Raw genomic sequence first — 16,374 nt, forward strand, 5'->3', positions numbered from 1 at the left:
AGAGAGAGAGAGAGAGAGAGAGAGAATTTGAGACACATTACAGTAGGGATATTGTGAAATATGGGATTCATGCCCATTTTCTGTTTGCTCTGTTTGATTTTCTCCTCTCCTTTTTCTTGTGGGATCTCAGGCACTTCAGATTCATGCGCGTCTTTCTAAAGCAGAATCTCCTCGCGGTTTTGGCGAGGCTGTTTGCAGAACCAGGCAGAGGAAGTCAAACATGTGTCCAGCATGTGTTAACTGGTGTTTTTAGCCAGAAGCAGGTGAGATGGTCCAACCAGCAGCCCATCAAACCATCAGCACAAATTCCCTTCGCATTCTCGCAATGATGGAAATACGGCTGCTGTTTCCATCTCGGCTCGTATGAGAACTCTAGACGCGCGCTGGGTGAGCGCCACATACCTAACCTCCTAAATACCGTCCCGCTTGACTGCAGAGTGACTTACATTCAGGCCTCTTCAGTTACAGATATTACCTGCGCTGCAGCAGCGTCAGGATTTATTGAAGGCAGCTGTTGCTGGTATTTAGCAGGGCTGCTGGAACAGCAGCAGGTGGAGATCTGATAGAAAGACTTCTGTCACGCATCCCGCCGCTTTACACGGGAAAAGGGCTTATGGTGGACTTCCGAATTCCTGCTCGCTCTTGCGGTCCTCAGGGAACGGGCTGAGAACACATGTAGTGTAGATTGATGATGATTCAATAAAATATTAGGAGCTTAATTTGTGATCATAATCACAGTGGCTTGTAAGTTCAACACCCAAATCCACTATAATTGTATAAATAATACTGTTTTTGTGTCACTTAATGTGGTTTTAAGAGTTTTTTAGGTGAAAATGTACTTGTTTAGACGTCTATTTGAAAATTAGCTTCGATGTTTTGGGAGAGGTGAGCTCCAGGGCGTCAGCGGCTGTTCATGAACCCGCTGAGAGCAGCCTCACCTCGGCCAGATCTTCTGGAATTTGCTGCTGGCTCTGATGTCTCTGTAGTGGTTAAACATGAGATATAATTAGTTTTGGGTAAATCTAACGGACAGTCTTTGTTCTCATTAATCTATTTTTTGTATCAGAGCAAACAGTTTTGGCTTAGGGCAAAGTCTCATAACTTTAAATTTAATGCTGTATATCAGAGCGCTGCCTTTGTACTTTTGACTGAATTGCTTAGCAACTTTCATGATGGCTGTTGTTGTTTACTAAATATGATTATTCAATAAATAATATTTTATATAATTAATAGTAGCATTTGATATTGAGAAGCGGCCTGTTTAGTTACATTGTTCCACCTTTAGATGGCGACAAGAGACGGTTTTTCTGAGTGAGTCCGCAGTAAAGACTTTTATATTGAAAGAGACTGAAACAGGGTTGTAAACAAGGACGTTATTTTTACTTTTAATAACAGCTTGTAAGACGCAGTTAACAAATGCAGTGAGCAGCGCTGTCATCGGAAATCACCCTTAACAGATGATTTTAATAAACTAAAGAAAACAAGTAGAATATTAATAGAATAGAGAGTGCTAGTGATAGAGGGTCAAGTTGTTTATGCATCATACTAGTATTTGTTGTACTTTGTTTATGCTGATGACAGCGTCACTGTAAGTACAGTACAGCGAGGCATGTTTATGTGAGCTCTGCACAGTGAACAGTGAGAAGTAAGTGCAGCTGTCAGCTCCAGTGAGGATGTAAAGTAGAATGACGCTGTGTTTAAGAACAGCAGACGGGTGTGGAGATGTGTGGATACAGACGTACTGAACATATAGTGTGCAGAAATGTGACAGAATGTATTGCATCCTCATCCTGGACATGCGTTCACTCTCCAGAATAATGCAAAACATGTAGATACACTACCAGTCAAAAGCTTTCGAACAGTAAGATTTTTAATTAAAAAAAAATTTTTTTTTTTGAAGAATTTTCTTCTGCTCACCAAGGTTGCGTTTATTTGATCAGAAATACAGCAAAAGCAGTAATATTGTGAAATATTTTTACTATTTAAAATAACTGCTTTCTATTTGAATTCCTGTGATTTCAAAGCTGTATTTACAGCATCATTCCTCCAGTCTTCAGTGTCACATGATCTTCAGAAATTATTCTAATATGCTGCTTTGCTGCTCAAAAAACATTTATTATTATTATTATTATTATTATTCAATAAATAATATTTTATATAATTAATAGTAGCATTTGATATTGAGAAGCGGCCTGTTTAGTTACATTGTTCCACCTTTAGATGGCGACAAGAGACGGTTTTTCTGAGTGAGTCCGCAGTAAAGACTTTTATATTGAAAGAGACTGAAACAGGGTTGTAAACAAGGACGTTATTTTTACTTTTAATAACAGCTTGTAAGACGCAGTTAACAAATGCAGTGAGCAGCGCTGTCATCGGAAATCACCCTTAACAGATGATTTTAATAAACTAAAGAAAACAAGTAGAATATTAATAGAATAGAGAGTGCTAGTGATAGAGGGTCAAGTTGTTTATGCATCATACTAGTATTTGTTGTACTTTGTTTATGCTGATGACAGCGTCACTGTAAGTACAGTACAGCGAGGCATGTTTATGTGAGCTCTGCACAGTGAACAGTGAGAAGTAAGTGCAGCTGTCAGCTCCAGTGAGGATGTAAAGTAGAATGACGCTGTGTTTAAGAACAGCAGACGGGTGTGGAGATGTGTGGATACAGACGTACTGAACATATAGTGTGCAGAAATGTGACAGAATGTATTGCATCCTCATCCTGGACATGCGTTCACTCTCCAGAATAATGCAAAACATGTAGATACACTACCAGTCAAAAGCTTTCGAACAGTAAGATTTTTAATTAAAAAAAAATTTTTTTTTTTGAAGAATTTTCTTCTGCTCACCAAGGTTGCGTTTATTTGATCAGAAATACAGCAAAAGCAGTAATATTGTGAAATATTTATCACACCTGCAGGTCTTATCACAGTGAATCGTTTCTCTCTCTCTCTGTCGGGCGGTCGAGCAGCGTAATCATTGTGCCGTCAGACGGCTCTTCATCGCTGTGTAATTGTCATGGAAATAGACCGATCAGGAGGCCGTATGGAAGGCCACCTCAGTCCCAAACACGAGCAGTTCAGAGTCAAAGACAGAAAGCGTCGCGAGCTCCTCGGGGTTTATAATCAGTGTGTAATAAATGTTCTAAAGTTGGCCGATCCTCCTCTGATTACAGAGCGCAGGCCGGCCAGAGCTGCGTTTTGACCTCAGCTTCTCTCCCAGACAGCTGGAGCATAACAAAGACCGTAATTATCATAATTTGACAATTAGCCTGCCATCCATTCCTAGTTTTTAATTACTCCCTTTCACCTGACCGGAGCACGGAGGACTTTTCCTGCAGGAGTGGCAGAACTCTGTAGAGAAAAATCACCCGGATGAATGTATTAAAGGAACTTTCCAGGATCAGTACGAGATCCGGCATCTGTGACATCCGGTCCATTAACACAGAAAATCATTTCCACTTTGTAAAAACAAACGAAAATTGCATTTACAGTAATGCACTTGCAGTGGAAGTCAGATAAACATTTAAATACACACTGTTTAGAAAGTAAAAGCATAAGACTTACACATTAACACATCATCAAAATTATAAATAATAATAATATTTTACACATATATTGTAACATTATTATTATTAGTTTATATATTTTAAAATGTATATATATATATATATATATATATAATCGTAAATTTTATTAAAAATATTGTAAACTAGTAAATAATAATAATAATATATTTTGCAACATATTAATATATATTATAATACATGATATAATATATATACAGTATATATAATTGCTTTGATTAAATAAGTATATTGTGTGTTATTATTATTGATAGTTCTAGTTATGTTATTATTGTTGTTGTTGTTTAGACTTTACAGTTCATTCATAATTAATAATACATTGCAATATATATGCGTGTGTGTGTATATATATAGTAAATATAATAGTTTTGATTAAATAAGTATATATTTTATAACATTTTTATTATATATTCTTGTTTTTGTTGTTGATTAGTATTTAGTCTGATGTGGATAAATCACCTTGAAAAGTAGCCTAATTAGAGATTTTACAGCTTATCAATAATTAATAATAATATAATAATAATAATATATGTATATATGTGTGTGTGTGTGTACATACATACTATACAATATATACATATTTTATTAAATATGTATTTGTTGTGTAACATTATTATTAATAGTAGTAGTTATATTATTGTTGTTGTTGTTGTTATTTAGACTGATGTGGGAAAAAAATTAATTAGACACTTTATAGCTCATTTTCAAGATTTAACATGTGCTTTAAAACACAAACGGCACATTTCTGCTTTAAACCCTGCTGAATGTCTTGTCCATAGACTTCCACTGTACGTGCATTACTGTAAATGTGCTTCAAGCTTGCTCAAATTATTTTTGCTAAATTAGGTCGTGCTACACACACAACTGAATACATGTCTGTGTGTGACTATTTCTTTTGAAGGACACCAATAGAATTGAAGTTAAAATAGGTTGTGCAAAGTCCCACGATTGCCAAGAGGTTTCTGGAAATCAGGGAATTTATGTGCAGACGACGTGATATCAGTAACAAATAAAAACAGATTAAAACCTCGCTAGACTTTACAGGGACATTCCTCATGTGAATAATATTCAGGATGCTGGGGTTTCAAAAGAAATACTGCAACTCTATTCTCTCTCATCCAGAGAAACGTAATATTCATTTTCAACAATCTGTCTGTATTTCTGCAGAAACAGAGATAAATCTGTTTTCTCACATTTTTAGTAGTAACATTTACCATATTTGTTTACCATGGTATTTATATTGTGCATTTAAACTAGAATACACTTAAGTTTAATGATCTTTCAGCAGCAATAAAAGTAATTCCCCAAGCTAACAAAAATACGTTCAAGGATGGAGAATTTCAATTAAAAGCTTCTGTCAGGCCATTTCTCTAACTGATTCTCACTTAAAACTTTGGCCCGCCTGAAAAATGTCTGTTTAGCGGCAGGAACGAGGTTGTTTAGTCATTCGTTCAAAGTTTAGAAGACATTGTGGAGAGTATTTACAGGTGAGGGTCAGCGACACAAAGAGAGAAATACTGTCGCTTTGACAAGCGTTGGTTTAGAGTCAGTCGGAGGTCATTCTCTTTAACGCTTACCGCTGTTCGTTTTCATTTACTTTGCAATGTTTTGAGAACCAAATATGGGCAGGTTATGCATTTCATCGGTGAGATGAGAGCATGTAAACACATCAGGCTCGCATTTGGACTTGTTAGTCTGTTTTGTGATTAATGAGATCATTTCTTGTGTTGCACGTTGGAGTTTTCAAAATGCAAACCAGCACCAACCTCAGTAAAATGCATCTAATCTCGACCGAGTGTTATTATTATTAACTAAAACCATAATTAAAAAAAATAATAATAATGTAATTTGAAACAGACATTAACTAAAATATCATATTTCAGCTAGTTACCAAGGCAACATTTCTAATTTTCATTTAGTTTAATTGTACAATAAGTACATTAATTAGTTCCATTAATTAGTGTTAGTAACTAACATAAAAATATAAAAAATATAAAAATATTTTTCAAATCTTTTAAACATAAAAAAAATATATAAAAATATAAAAAAGTAAAAATAAACTATAATAAATATAAACATATTTTAAAGAATCTTATAAAACTAAACTAAAATGAAATATAAAAATATAGAATTTTGAAAAATCTTTCAAAACGTATTTTATTTCAGATAGTTATCAAGGCAACATTTCTCATTTTCATTTAGATTAACTCGAAGTACTACGATCGCTAACTAAATGAACTAAAACAGTAATACTTTACCATTAGTTGATGTTAGTAACTAACATTAACTAACAGTGACCAACATATAAGTTAAAATATTTATTAATCTTCATTAACGTTAGTTAATGAAAATACAACTGTTTGTTGTTAGTTCATATTCATAATATAAATATTAATAGATAGAACTTTTGATTTTAATAATCTATAAGTAAATGTTGAAATTCACATTAACTAAGATTAATAAATGCTTTAGAAATATTTTTTTGTGTTAGTTAATTTTAACTAATATAATTAACTATTGGTGACAAATGGAACCTTATTTTAAAGTGTCACAACTAAAACTAATCAATTAAATTGAATAAGAACCATATAAATGTATTTAAAATTATAATAATGACAAGAACACAGCAATATTACTAAATCTTTAGAATTAAAGTAAACACAGAAAAATACAATCTAATTCAAAATATGAACAAAAACTGAAATAGTATATCAATGATACTAAATTATCACTGAGTGATTTATGAGCAAGATCGTTTTAACTTAGGAGAGCATTCATTTCAAAGCAGATATTTCATCACATATTTCTCTTGCGGATGCATGAAGCACTCGGTAGGAGAAGCGTAGGATTGTTTTCTGATGCATCTGGCTCTCTGTGTCCTGCAGGTTTCACCGTGGAGACTATCACATCGACGTCTGTATAAACGACTACCTGGATGTCTACTGTCCGCACTACGAGGACTCGGTCCCTGAGGAGAGAGCGGAGCGCTATGTGCTCTACATGGTCAACTACGACGGCTACAGCACGTGCGACCACACGGCCAAAGGCTTCAAGCGCTGGGAGTGCAACCGGCCGCACTCGCCCAACGGCCCGCTCAAGTTCTCCGAGAAGTTCCAGCTCTTCACGCCCTTCTCGCTGGGCTTCGAGTTCCGGCCGGGCCGAGAGTATTACTACATCTGTGAGTATGAGAGCGGAGGATTCAGACCGAAGACGATAGGCTGGTTTAAATCAAGCATGCCTGTCATGAACTCATGTCTGCATCTGAGAGAATAGCAGCTTGGCGAAGGAATGTTTGTCTGGAAGTATTGTGTTGCCAGTGGGTTTTTGAGTCATCGCAATTACTGGGTTTTTTTCTTGATATTTGGAGACTCTTTGTTGTTTAGGATCATGATCATGCATGCAACGTTTCAACACTCTGTTGTGGAAAGTGCGCATACAATTTCTATTGCAATTATGATGTCTGCGGGTCAGTTTGACGGCGTAATCGTGGTTAACCCTTGCATTACATTGTATTGCTATCATTATGGTGTAATTCTCCAAAAATCCCACTATAAAAAGAATCTGGTAAAAAAACAGTAAACCTTTAACATTAATTACAAAAAAAAGAATATAAAATAATTGTAAAATTATTATTAAAAAATAACCTCTCACTTTTCTGATGGAGTTTAGGGCTGCAGGTTGTTTCATTTCAGGCATAATAAAAGTTTATTTCCCTCACTGTATGTCCGTGACAAAGCCATTTGCACATAATTCTCAACCGCATGAAGACTATAAGAAAATGCAATATTTTCTCTCATTGGGTCGAGGCTGTAAATTTTGAGATTCACTCTCAAGGACGAAAGCATATAGAATCCAGGTAGGGCCGAAATCAATATGAATCAATATTCTTTGCAAAGAAAATGCAATTTGAGGGTTTCGCTGAAGGACACCTGTCGACAAGGTGAGATGAAAATACAGGCGAACCTCATTAGTTTTCGCTCATAATAACCCTTGCATTACATTGTATTGCTATCATTATGGTGTAATTCTCCAAAAATCCCACTATAAAAAGAATCTGGTAAAAAAACAGTAAACCTTTAACTCTAATTACAAAAAAAAGAATATAAAATAATTGTAAAATTAGTATTAAAAAAAAGAATATTAATTTCTATAATTCCATCCAAAAATTATACTTACTCCAAGCTTTTGAATGGTAGAGTGTATAATGTTACAAAATATTTTTATTTCAGATAAATGCTGATCTTTGGATCTTTCTATTCATCAAAGAATCCTGAAAAAAATTACTCAACTGTTTTAAATATCAATAATAATAATAATAACCAATGTTTCTTGAGCAGCAAATCAGCATATTAGAATGTTTTTTTTTTCTACATTTTATAAACAGTATTGTTAGTATATTTTAACTGCATACAATAGCAACCGTCGCAGATAAGTAAATAGTTATGGTTAACCTTTGTATTATGTTCATATTCTGGGTACGATTGTTAGTTCAATGTAATTCTCCAAAAATCACACATTAAAAAAAAAAAAAAGCAGGTAAAAACAGTAAACCTTTAACATAAAACAAAAGAACTTCTGATTTTTAAAACTGTATTAAAACTATTATTTAAAGTTTTAAAACTGTTTATATTTTATATATATATATATATATATATGCACGTGTGTGTTTGTATATGTTTTTTATTTTATATTAATTTCTATTTTTTACCTAAGTGAAGGAGAAAGTATGGATAATATGGATTTTAAACAGAAGAAGTGTGAAAAAGCACTTGTTCTGTGTGCTTTCCTGAACCTCAAACAGCAGTGGTACTCGCAACGCCAAGATCATGGGTTCGATTCCCAGCAAAATGAACATGCATGAGCTGATTAAAATGTGCAACATCTACTCAGTGTAAATTTCTTTGCATAAAAGCAACTGTCAAATGCATAAATGTAAATACCAAGAGGGCAGTTAAGAAAAATACATAAAAAACATGTTTTTATTCTGCCTTTGAAATGGCTTTGGGCTTTGTTATGAGGACTCGAGGTGGAGAGTTTGGTTTGTTCAAGCGCGCATAATGAGGTTTAAACATGACGTCCTACTGTAGAGTTTCATTATTAGGTGAAATATTCAAATACCTGTTCATCCACCTGTGTTTTGTTTTTTTTAACCTCTCACTTTTCTGATGGAGTTTAGGGCTGCAGGTTGTTTCATTTCAGGCATAATAAAAGTTTATTTCCCTCACTGTATGTCCATGACAAAGCCATTTGCACATAATTCTCAACCGCATGAAGACTATAAGAAAATGCAATATTTTCTCTCATTGGGTCGAGGCTGTAAATTTTGAGATTCACTCTCAAGGACGAAAGCATATAGAATCCAGGGAGGGCCGAAATCAATATGAATCAATATTCTTTGCAAAGAAAATGCAATTTGAGGGTTTCGCTGAAGGACACCTGTCGACAAGGTGAGATGAAAATACAGGCGAACCTCATTAGTTTTCGCTCATAATGTCGAGCGCGGATCTTCATATCGTTACACGGAGAGCCGTTATTATGTGCTTGACTAGCCGCTGCTGCTGAGGACGGGAAAGTCATCCAGCATATCGCTTTTCTCACGAGTCCCATCATCCTCGCTCTCGGGCCAAAGCGAACATCTGTGAAATACGTTTGCCCTCTCTGACTGATTGTTCTGTCTCATTCAGCTCCTGCCAGATAGATCTTGGCAGCTTCTGTCTCTCTGGCGAACATCATAATTAATATACATCACGACAATCATGTTGAACATAATTCCAAACAGAAAGTCAGAGCTGAAGCTGAAGCCCCACTTTTAGCTGCCATATTTTACAGTGACTCGTCTCGCACACGCTGAAAGAGTCGTCAGTGTTATTAATATCTGTAATATCTGAAATTTGCAATTAGGGACAGTTAAAGACGTCAACTTTCTCTGGCAGGAATATTTAAGCAAATGTTCAATTAAAACCTCCTTTCCGGTTCATCCATCAAGCTTCATTTCGACTATAATGAAAACTGTCAAACTCCTTTTTAATAGTGATTTATATCATGCTGACGTCCACATCATTGCGCATTTCTTAATTATATTATGCTCATGTTCACCGAACGTTTAATTGGTCATATCAGCTGACGGTGACCTTGACCTTTAGGGTCAGAGACGAAAACACATACCTAGTGGTTAGATGCCGTAACTACACCATCTCACTGCGAGACGCATCTTTCTCCATTGACAGACATTCAAAAATTATATGTTGTAAGCGAAATAGAAATATTATACTTATTAAATTTGTAAGAAAATATTGTAGATATTTTGCCAGTGTTTATTTTATTTTTTTAATATTTAAATTATATTATTAATTATTTTTTACTTGTTTTAATATTATTCTATTATCTTAACAATTAATTAATTCATTTATTATTTTCTTTTTTATATTTATTTTCTTTTGTTTTATTTTCTTTTATGTTTTTTTTTTTTTTTTGTCCTCGTAAATTTTTTAAAATGACTTTTTAAAATGGGTTCGGGACCAGTAATAATAATTTCTATTTATATTGTGCCATTCTAAAGCGCAATAACTCTATACAGTCCATCAGATTACTACAGAAATAGGGGGTAAATGATTGGCACATGCATGTATTTTTTAGGGAGAGGGAAAAAATACAATAGGAAGGAGGCAAAATAAGTTGGTCAAGTCTTTTATTTTATATATATATTTTATTTATGTAAATTCCATTTATTTATTCATTATTTATACAATTTATTTAGATTGTGCTTCATACAACACAGATTGTTTCAGTAGTAATAAACAGGAAAATAACTGTTAATGTTGCAAAATTCAATAATTTAATATAAAGCAGTGTCATTATTCAGCTCAATCAAGTTCAGTGTTGATTCAATTTAGTTCAACAACAATGTCAAGTTCATCAGTCATGAAACAGGTTGTTGACTTGGTATTATTCAAATGAAGAGAAATTAATGCTAAATACTGTATATGTCATGCAATAATGAAAGGCATGAAAACTAGTTCAATCTAATTAAGTTATATACCCAGTATTTATGTTTGTTATGTGTCTTTATGTTTTTTAGAGTGTTGATCACAGCTCACTAGTTTAGCGACTCTTGAATGTCTGTTTTCATGGATTGTTGTTGAGTGAATTTAGAAAACAGAAGATCATTATGGTGTGAGTACTGTCACTTTCAGATGGTGGTTATCAGTGACATTTCTCTGAATCAGTGTTTGAAGAGACATGCAGTTGTAAAGGTGCCGCTCAGTAGAAATGTTATCGCTCGCTCTGATTGCGGCCGTTTCACATTGACTGACATTATCGCATGAGACTGTCACGTCTCTCTCTAATAGCATCAGCTGAAAAAAGGTTTGCCGGATTTTTAGTGGTGTTCTTAACTGATTTATACACTGCAAAAAATTATTAATTTAGTGTTTTTGTCTTGTTTTCCATTAAAACTGTCAAAACAATTCTTAAATCAAGATACATATACTTCAGAAGCAGTGAAACCAGCCTGTGCGTGTGTTGCTATGTGATTGCTAGGGTGTTCTGTGTGGTCGCCAGGGTGCTGCTATTCAGTTGCAAAGGTGTTGCTATGTGATTGCTAAGGTGTTTTGTGTGGTCACCAGGGTGCTGCTATGCAGTAGCTAGGGTGTTCCGTGTGGTTGCCAGGTTGTTGTTATGCAGTTGCTAAGGTGTTGCTATGTGATTGCTAGGGTGTTCTGTGTGGTCGCCAGGGTGTTACTATGTGATTACTAGGGTGTTCTGTGTGGTCGCCAAGGTGTTCCTATGCAGTTGCTAAGGTGTTGCTCTGTGATTGCTTGGGTGTTCTGTCTAGTCGCCAGGGTGTTGCTATGCAGTTGCTAGGATGTTATGTTTGGTTGCCAGGCTATTGTTGTTATTGTCGAAATGCTTGAGATGGCTAGGGTGTTCTGTATGGTTGTCAGGGTGTTACTATGTGGTTGCTAGGGTTTTCTGTGTGGTTGCCAGGGTGTTGCTAGGTGATTGCTAGGGTGTTTTATATGGTTGCCAGGGTGTTGCTATGCAGTTGCTTGGGTGTTCTGTATGGTTGCCAAGGCGTTGCTACTGTATGTGGTTTCTCAGGTGTTCTATATGGTTGCTATGTGATTGCTAGGGTGTTTTGTGTGGTTATATGGTTTTTATGGTTATTATATTTCGATATAAGCCAAGAGGAGACTTGTTTTCCTTTGCTAAAGTAAGGAAACTTTGCTTCTTTTGATCCTGTTAACAAACGTTGGTTTTCACGAGACGCACCGGCGCATGCGCAACGCTGACCTCATACGTCATGCTCCCGGAACTGCTTCCGTTTTACAACAGTGAGCGCAAGCTAGATTCAAGTGATCATTACGTTTTGAATATGGATATTTTTCTTACAAAAACGCATCGATTCGCTACAGGAGGCCTTTGTTCAGCCCCCGGAGCCGTGTGAGACACTTTTTTTATGGAAAGGTGCTTTTTATTTCACGTCTTTTGGACAGAAGCAATGCAACACCCGCTGAGTGCAACGATAGAGCTTGAAAGATCAAAGACAATTTTTAATATAACTCCGACTGGATTCGTCTGAAAGAAGAAAGTCATATACACCTAGGATGCATCGGGGGTGAGTAAAACGCAGCCTAATTTTCATTTTTGGGTGAACTAACCCTTTAAGTACTGTAACGAAGTATTATTACTTCGTTACAATACACCACTGCTCGTGTGGGCCAGCGTTCATCAGTAGTGTGTTGTTTTACAAATGTGCCTGTAATTTTCATTAGTCAGAGATTTGTAGTGTGATCACATGACACCGTAGTATAGCGCTTATTGGAAATGTGGTCGTATAATGAGGATTAAAATGACAAATTGCTGTTTGCGAGATGAAAAAGCCCCCGTCACATGTTCTTTCAGCGCAGTCAGTGAGGTTTTCTGTTGTTATGCTGTGATCCACTTGAGCAGGTTAATCAAGACATGAGGTTAAATCAAACAAGGATGTAATTCATCATGTTTTTGTCTGTCAGCTCTCTCGGACAGGAGACGTTGTCCATCAGGAGGGATTTCTTATCTGAGACAAACACTGTTTTTCTTTCTGCACTGCTGTTGAAAATGGAAAATGCAGAAAGCTATTAAGTGATGTTCACATCTGCAGCCTATTGAGCTGAATACAGTATGAACCGTGTGAGCGTGTCTCTCTGAGGTCAAAGGTCAGGGCACACTGCTGACCCCCCACCTCGAAATGCTTGAGATGGCATCTTTTTCTAATATTGTGAATTTAAGGATGGATTTTAATCTCTCAAGGTCTCCAAATCCAATATTACAGGAGGGAGTCAGTTTATAAGAGGAGAATGAATCACATTTTTTGTCTGACGCAAGTGGAATTGGAAAATCTGGATGTGGTTTGGAGTCTCAGGAACGGCGCGGGGGGTTTATGACCTCACGGACGCTTATTAAATCACGGTTAACTCTTTCTGGCGACTGTCTAGCGACTGCTGCAGGTTTGATAGATGCTGTAAGAGATGCAGTCGCTATCAGGGTTGGTGCCATTCAGAATTACACTGGGAATAACTTTTAAATTCCTGAATCTGAATACGAAACAGGATGCAGAATTGGAATTCAAATTTGAATATGTTCAATGGAAGTGGAACATAACTGAAATAAATTCAACAAACTGTTGTAAGTGTAAGTTTAATTTAATTTATTATAATGAAATATATATTGTTATATAGACTAATATTTTACAATATTACTGTTTTTGCTGTAATTTTGATAAAATAAATTCAGCCTTGGTAAGCAGAAAAGTACCGGCCCCAAATTTTCGAATGGTGTATATATATATATATATAGCCAGGAATGCACTGAAATGAAAATTCTGGGCCGAAACGGAAACAGTGTTTGTTTGTTTTTTGTCTAATTATGCAAATAATGTTTAGTCCTACAAAGCTGTTATTATCAGGTTAGCAGAGCAGAGCGGGAAGCAGATCACACACACACACATATATATATACATATATATAATATATATATATATATATATATATATAATGTGTAATTTTTGTTTGTAATATTATTTCAAATGAATAAGAAATGAATCCAAATGTGCAATTTTGTAAATTCCTCTTCCTTTCATTACAATTCAGCATCCAGCATGTTGTGGCCAGTTCAATTTAAACTCACACAAAGGAAGCCCATTCTTAAACTCTGTATTTTGCCTGACCCTGGTTGTCATGGTAACAATGAGCCATTTGCATGAGCGCGGTGATGTAGATCAGTTTAATGACAGACAAACTGAGTATATTATATTTCTGTGCATGAGCTGTAGACAGGGCCAACACATATATCACGTTCATGAAGACTCCTGGCGTTTCATCGCTTCTCCCGCAGTGTGAACGAGCACGTCAGCCATTATCATGCCTTTGATGAATGGAACCTTTTCCTTCTCTTTGTTTTGTTTCGTCTGATTCCCTTCTGCGTCCTCTGGGTCACAACACTTCCCGACGTCCCGCTGTTTTCCTCTTCCTGTGTGTGTGACTGTAACATTTGGTGGCACACGGCCTGGACCTGCCCGCCTGGCAGACAGCATCTTAGACTTACTGAAAGACACTGCCAAAGAGCGTCTGTGAGCAGATCATCACACACACACTCACTCGCCAGAGGCTATGAACTTCCGAAGACCGTGTCTGTTAATGGCATCTGTGAGAATTCTCCTAATGCGTTTTCACTTCAGATTGAAGTGGGATCCGTGTGCCTGCTGATCTGTAAATGAACGTGAACTCAGGTGCATCAGTAAATAACATGTTTACCCTGGTTGCCAGGGTGTTGGTATGCGGTTGCTAGGGTCTTCTGTTTGGCCGCCAGAGTGTTGCTGTGCGGTTGCTAGTGTGTTCGGCATTGGTCTGTATGAAATGGAATCCATGAGTCCTGCCTGCATATCTGTAGATGAACTTAAACTCAGGTGCATCAGTAAATAAAACGTTTACAGTGGTTGACAGGGTGCTTCTATGCAGTTGCTCAGGTGTTCTGTGTGGTTTCTAGGGTGTTCACTCTAGTTGCCAGGGTGTTGCAGTTGCTAGGGTGTTGCTATCCAGATGCTAGAGTATTCTGTGTGGTTGCCAGGGTGTTGCTATGCGGTTGCTATGGTGTTCTGTATGGTCTGTATGAAGTGGAATCAGTGTGTCCTGCCTGCAGAATCTGCAGATGAACTTGAACTCAGGTGCATCAGTAAATAACACGTTTACAGTGGTAGCCAGGGTGTTGCTATGCGGTTGCTATGGTGTTCTGTATGGTCTGTATAAAATGGAATCTGTATGTCCTGCCTGCAGATCTGCAGATGAACATGAAATCAGTAAATATCATGTTTACTTTGGTTGCTAGGGTGTTCTATCTAGTTGCCAAGGTATTCCATTTGCTAGGGTGTTGCTGTATGCAGATGCTAGGATATTCTGGATGGTTGCCAGTGTGTTGCAGTTGCTAGGGTGTTGCTATGCAGATGCTAGGGCATTCTGGATGGTCAACGGGGTGTTGTTATGTGGTTGCTAGGGTGTTGCTATGCGGTTTCTAGGATGTTCTGTATGGTCTGCATGAAGTGGAATCTGTAGATGAGCATGCACTCAGGTGAATCAGTAAATAACTTGTTTCCAGTGGTCACCACGGTGTTGCTATGTGGTTGCTAGGGTGTTCTGTTTGGTTGCCCAGGTTTTGCATAGGTTGCTAGTGTTTTCTGTATGATCTGCATGAAGTGGAATCTGTAGATAAACATGAACTCGGGTAATCTGTAAATAATCTGTAAATAACATGTTTACAGCGGGAAGAGACGCTTCAGTGTACCATACAAAATATTTTTTGCAACATGTATATTGCTAATATTTCATAATATTACAGCAGAGGTTTTTGGAGGCTCTTGAAATTGTGAATTTGTGTAATTGTCATAATGATGAAAGTCTCTGGTGTCCTGTAGAAATTAAAAGCACATTAAATCACAGTGTGTTCCCTCCAGATAACAGAGCTGTTGAACTGAATTGGCAGAAATGAGAACATCTTTAAACACATCAGGGCTTGACATGCCTTACTCACAAGTAAATCAGTCATTCACTTGTCAGAGTAAAAAAGTTACTTGTCTGGGGGGAAAAGCTTTTTTTTTTTTTGTTGCCATAAATGTTGGTTCTCAAGCAATAATCTCATCAGTGCTCTATCAGGTCTTACTTTAATCGGCATATTTGTGATATTTGCCTTTAATTGATTTCTAGGACACTTTTTAACTTTATGAAGGGCAATATTTTCCTAACCTTATTAAATGTATGTGTTATCATGTACGTCAAATTCTTACATTTTATCAATACATTCAGTTAGAATAATAAGACACTGTATGGTTGTTACCATTCAAATGAAATCAGTTTCAACAAACTACATCTTTCCACTGCAGAGGAAGCACAGAAGCTTCATCAAAAGTGCCATTTAGATGTATTTACTCAGGCTTTTTAATGAAGATAAGAGGTTCCATAAATGCATTTACACAGTAAAATTGCAAATGCATAAATTAGGGATGCACCAAATGTTCGGCAACCGAAATTAAGCGATTTCGATAAGCGATAAGCGAGAATAAGCGAAAAGACCAAATAATATGTACCGAACAATGACTAACGCGATCAAATAGAGGCACGCACTAATGCAGCAAACATGTTGGCAGTGTGAAAGTATTTAAAACTATCAGAGAAAGACGCAGAAATCATTACAAGCATGAAGCACCGACAGCGAGAGACTGTTTAGTGCTGCATCACATGTCTCCGATGAGAAGA

At 36.5% G+C, this 16,374-nt stretch overlaps 1 protein-coding gene across 2 annotated transcripts in view; it reads left to right on the forward strand.

The window, feature by feature from the left end:
* The window catches only part of LOC107709298 (ephrin-A5b), a 119,389-nt gene that overhangs the window by 91,541 nt on the left and 11,474 nt on the right, over positions 1–16,374 (forward strand). For both annotated transcript variants that reach the window (XM_016513764.1, XM_016513765.1), the window contains exon 2: positions 6,475–6,767. In XM_016513764.1, coding sequence (XP_016369250.1) covers positions 6,475–6,767 — 293 coding nt within the window. The remainder of the gene's footprint in view (positions 1–6,474; positions 6,768–16,374) is intronic.

Source organism: Sinocyclocheilus rhinocerous, unplaced genomic scaffold (genome assembly GCF_001515625.1).
Source record: "Sinocyclocheilus rhinocerous isolate Xijiao unplaced genomic scaffold, SAMN03320098_v1.1 scaffold866, whole genome shotgun sequence".
Lineage (NCBI taxonomy): Eukaryota > Metazoa > Chordata > Actinopteri > Cypriniformes > Cyprinidae > Sinocyclocheilus > Sinocyclocheilus rhinocerous.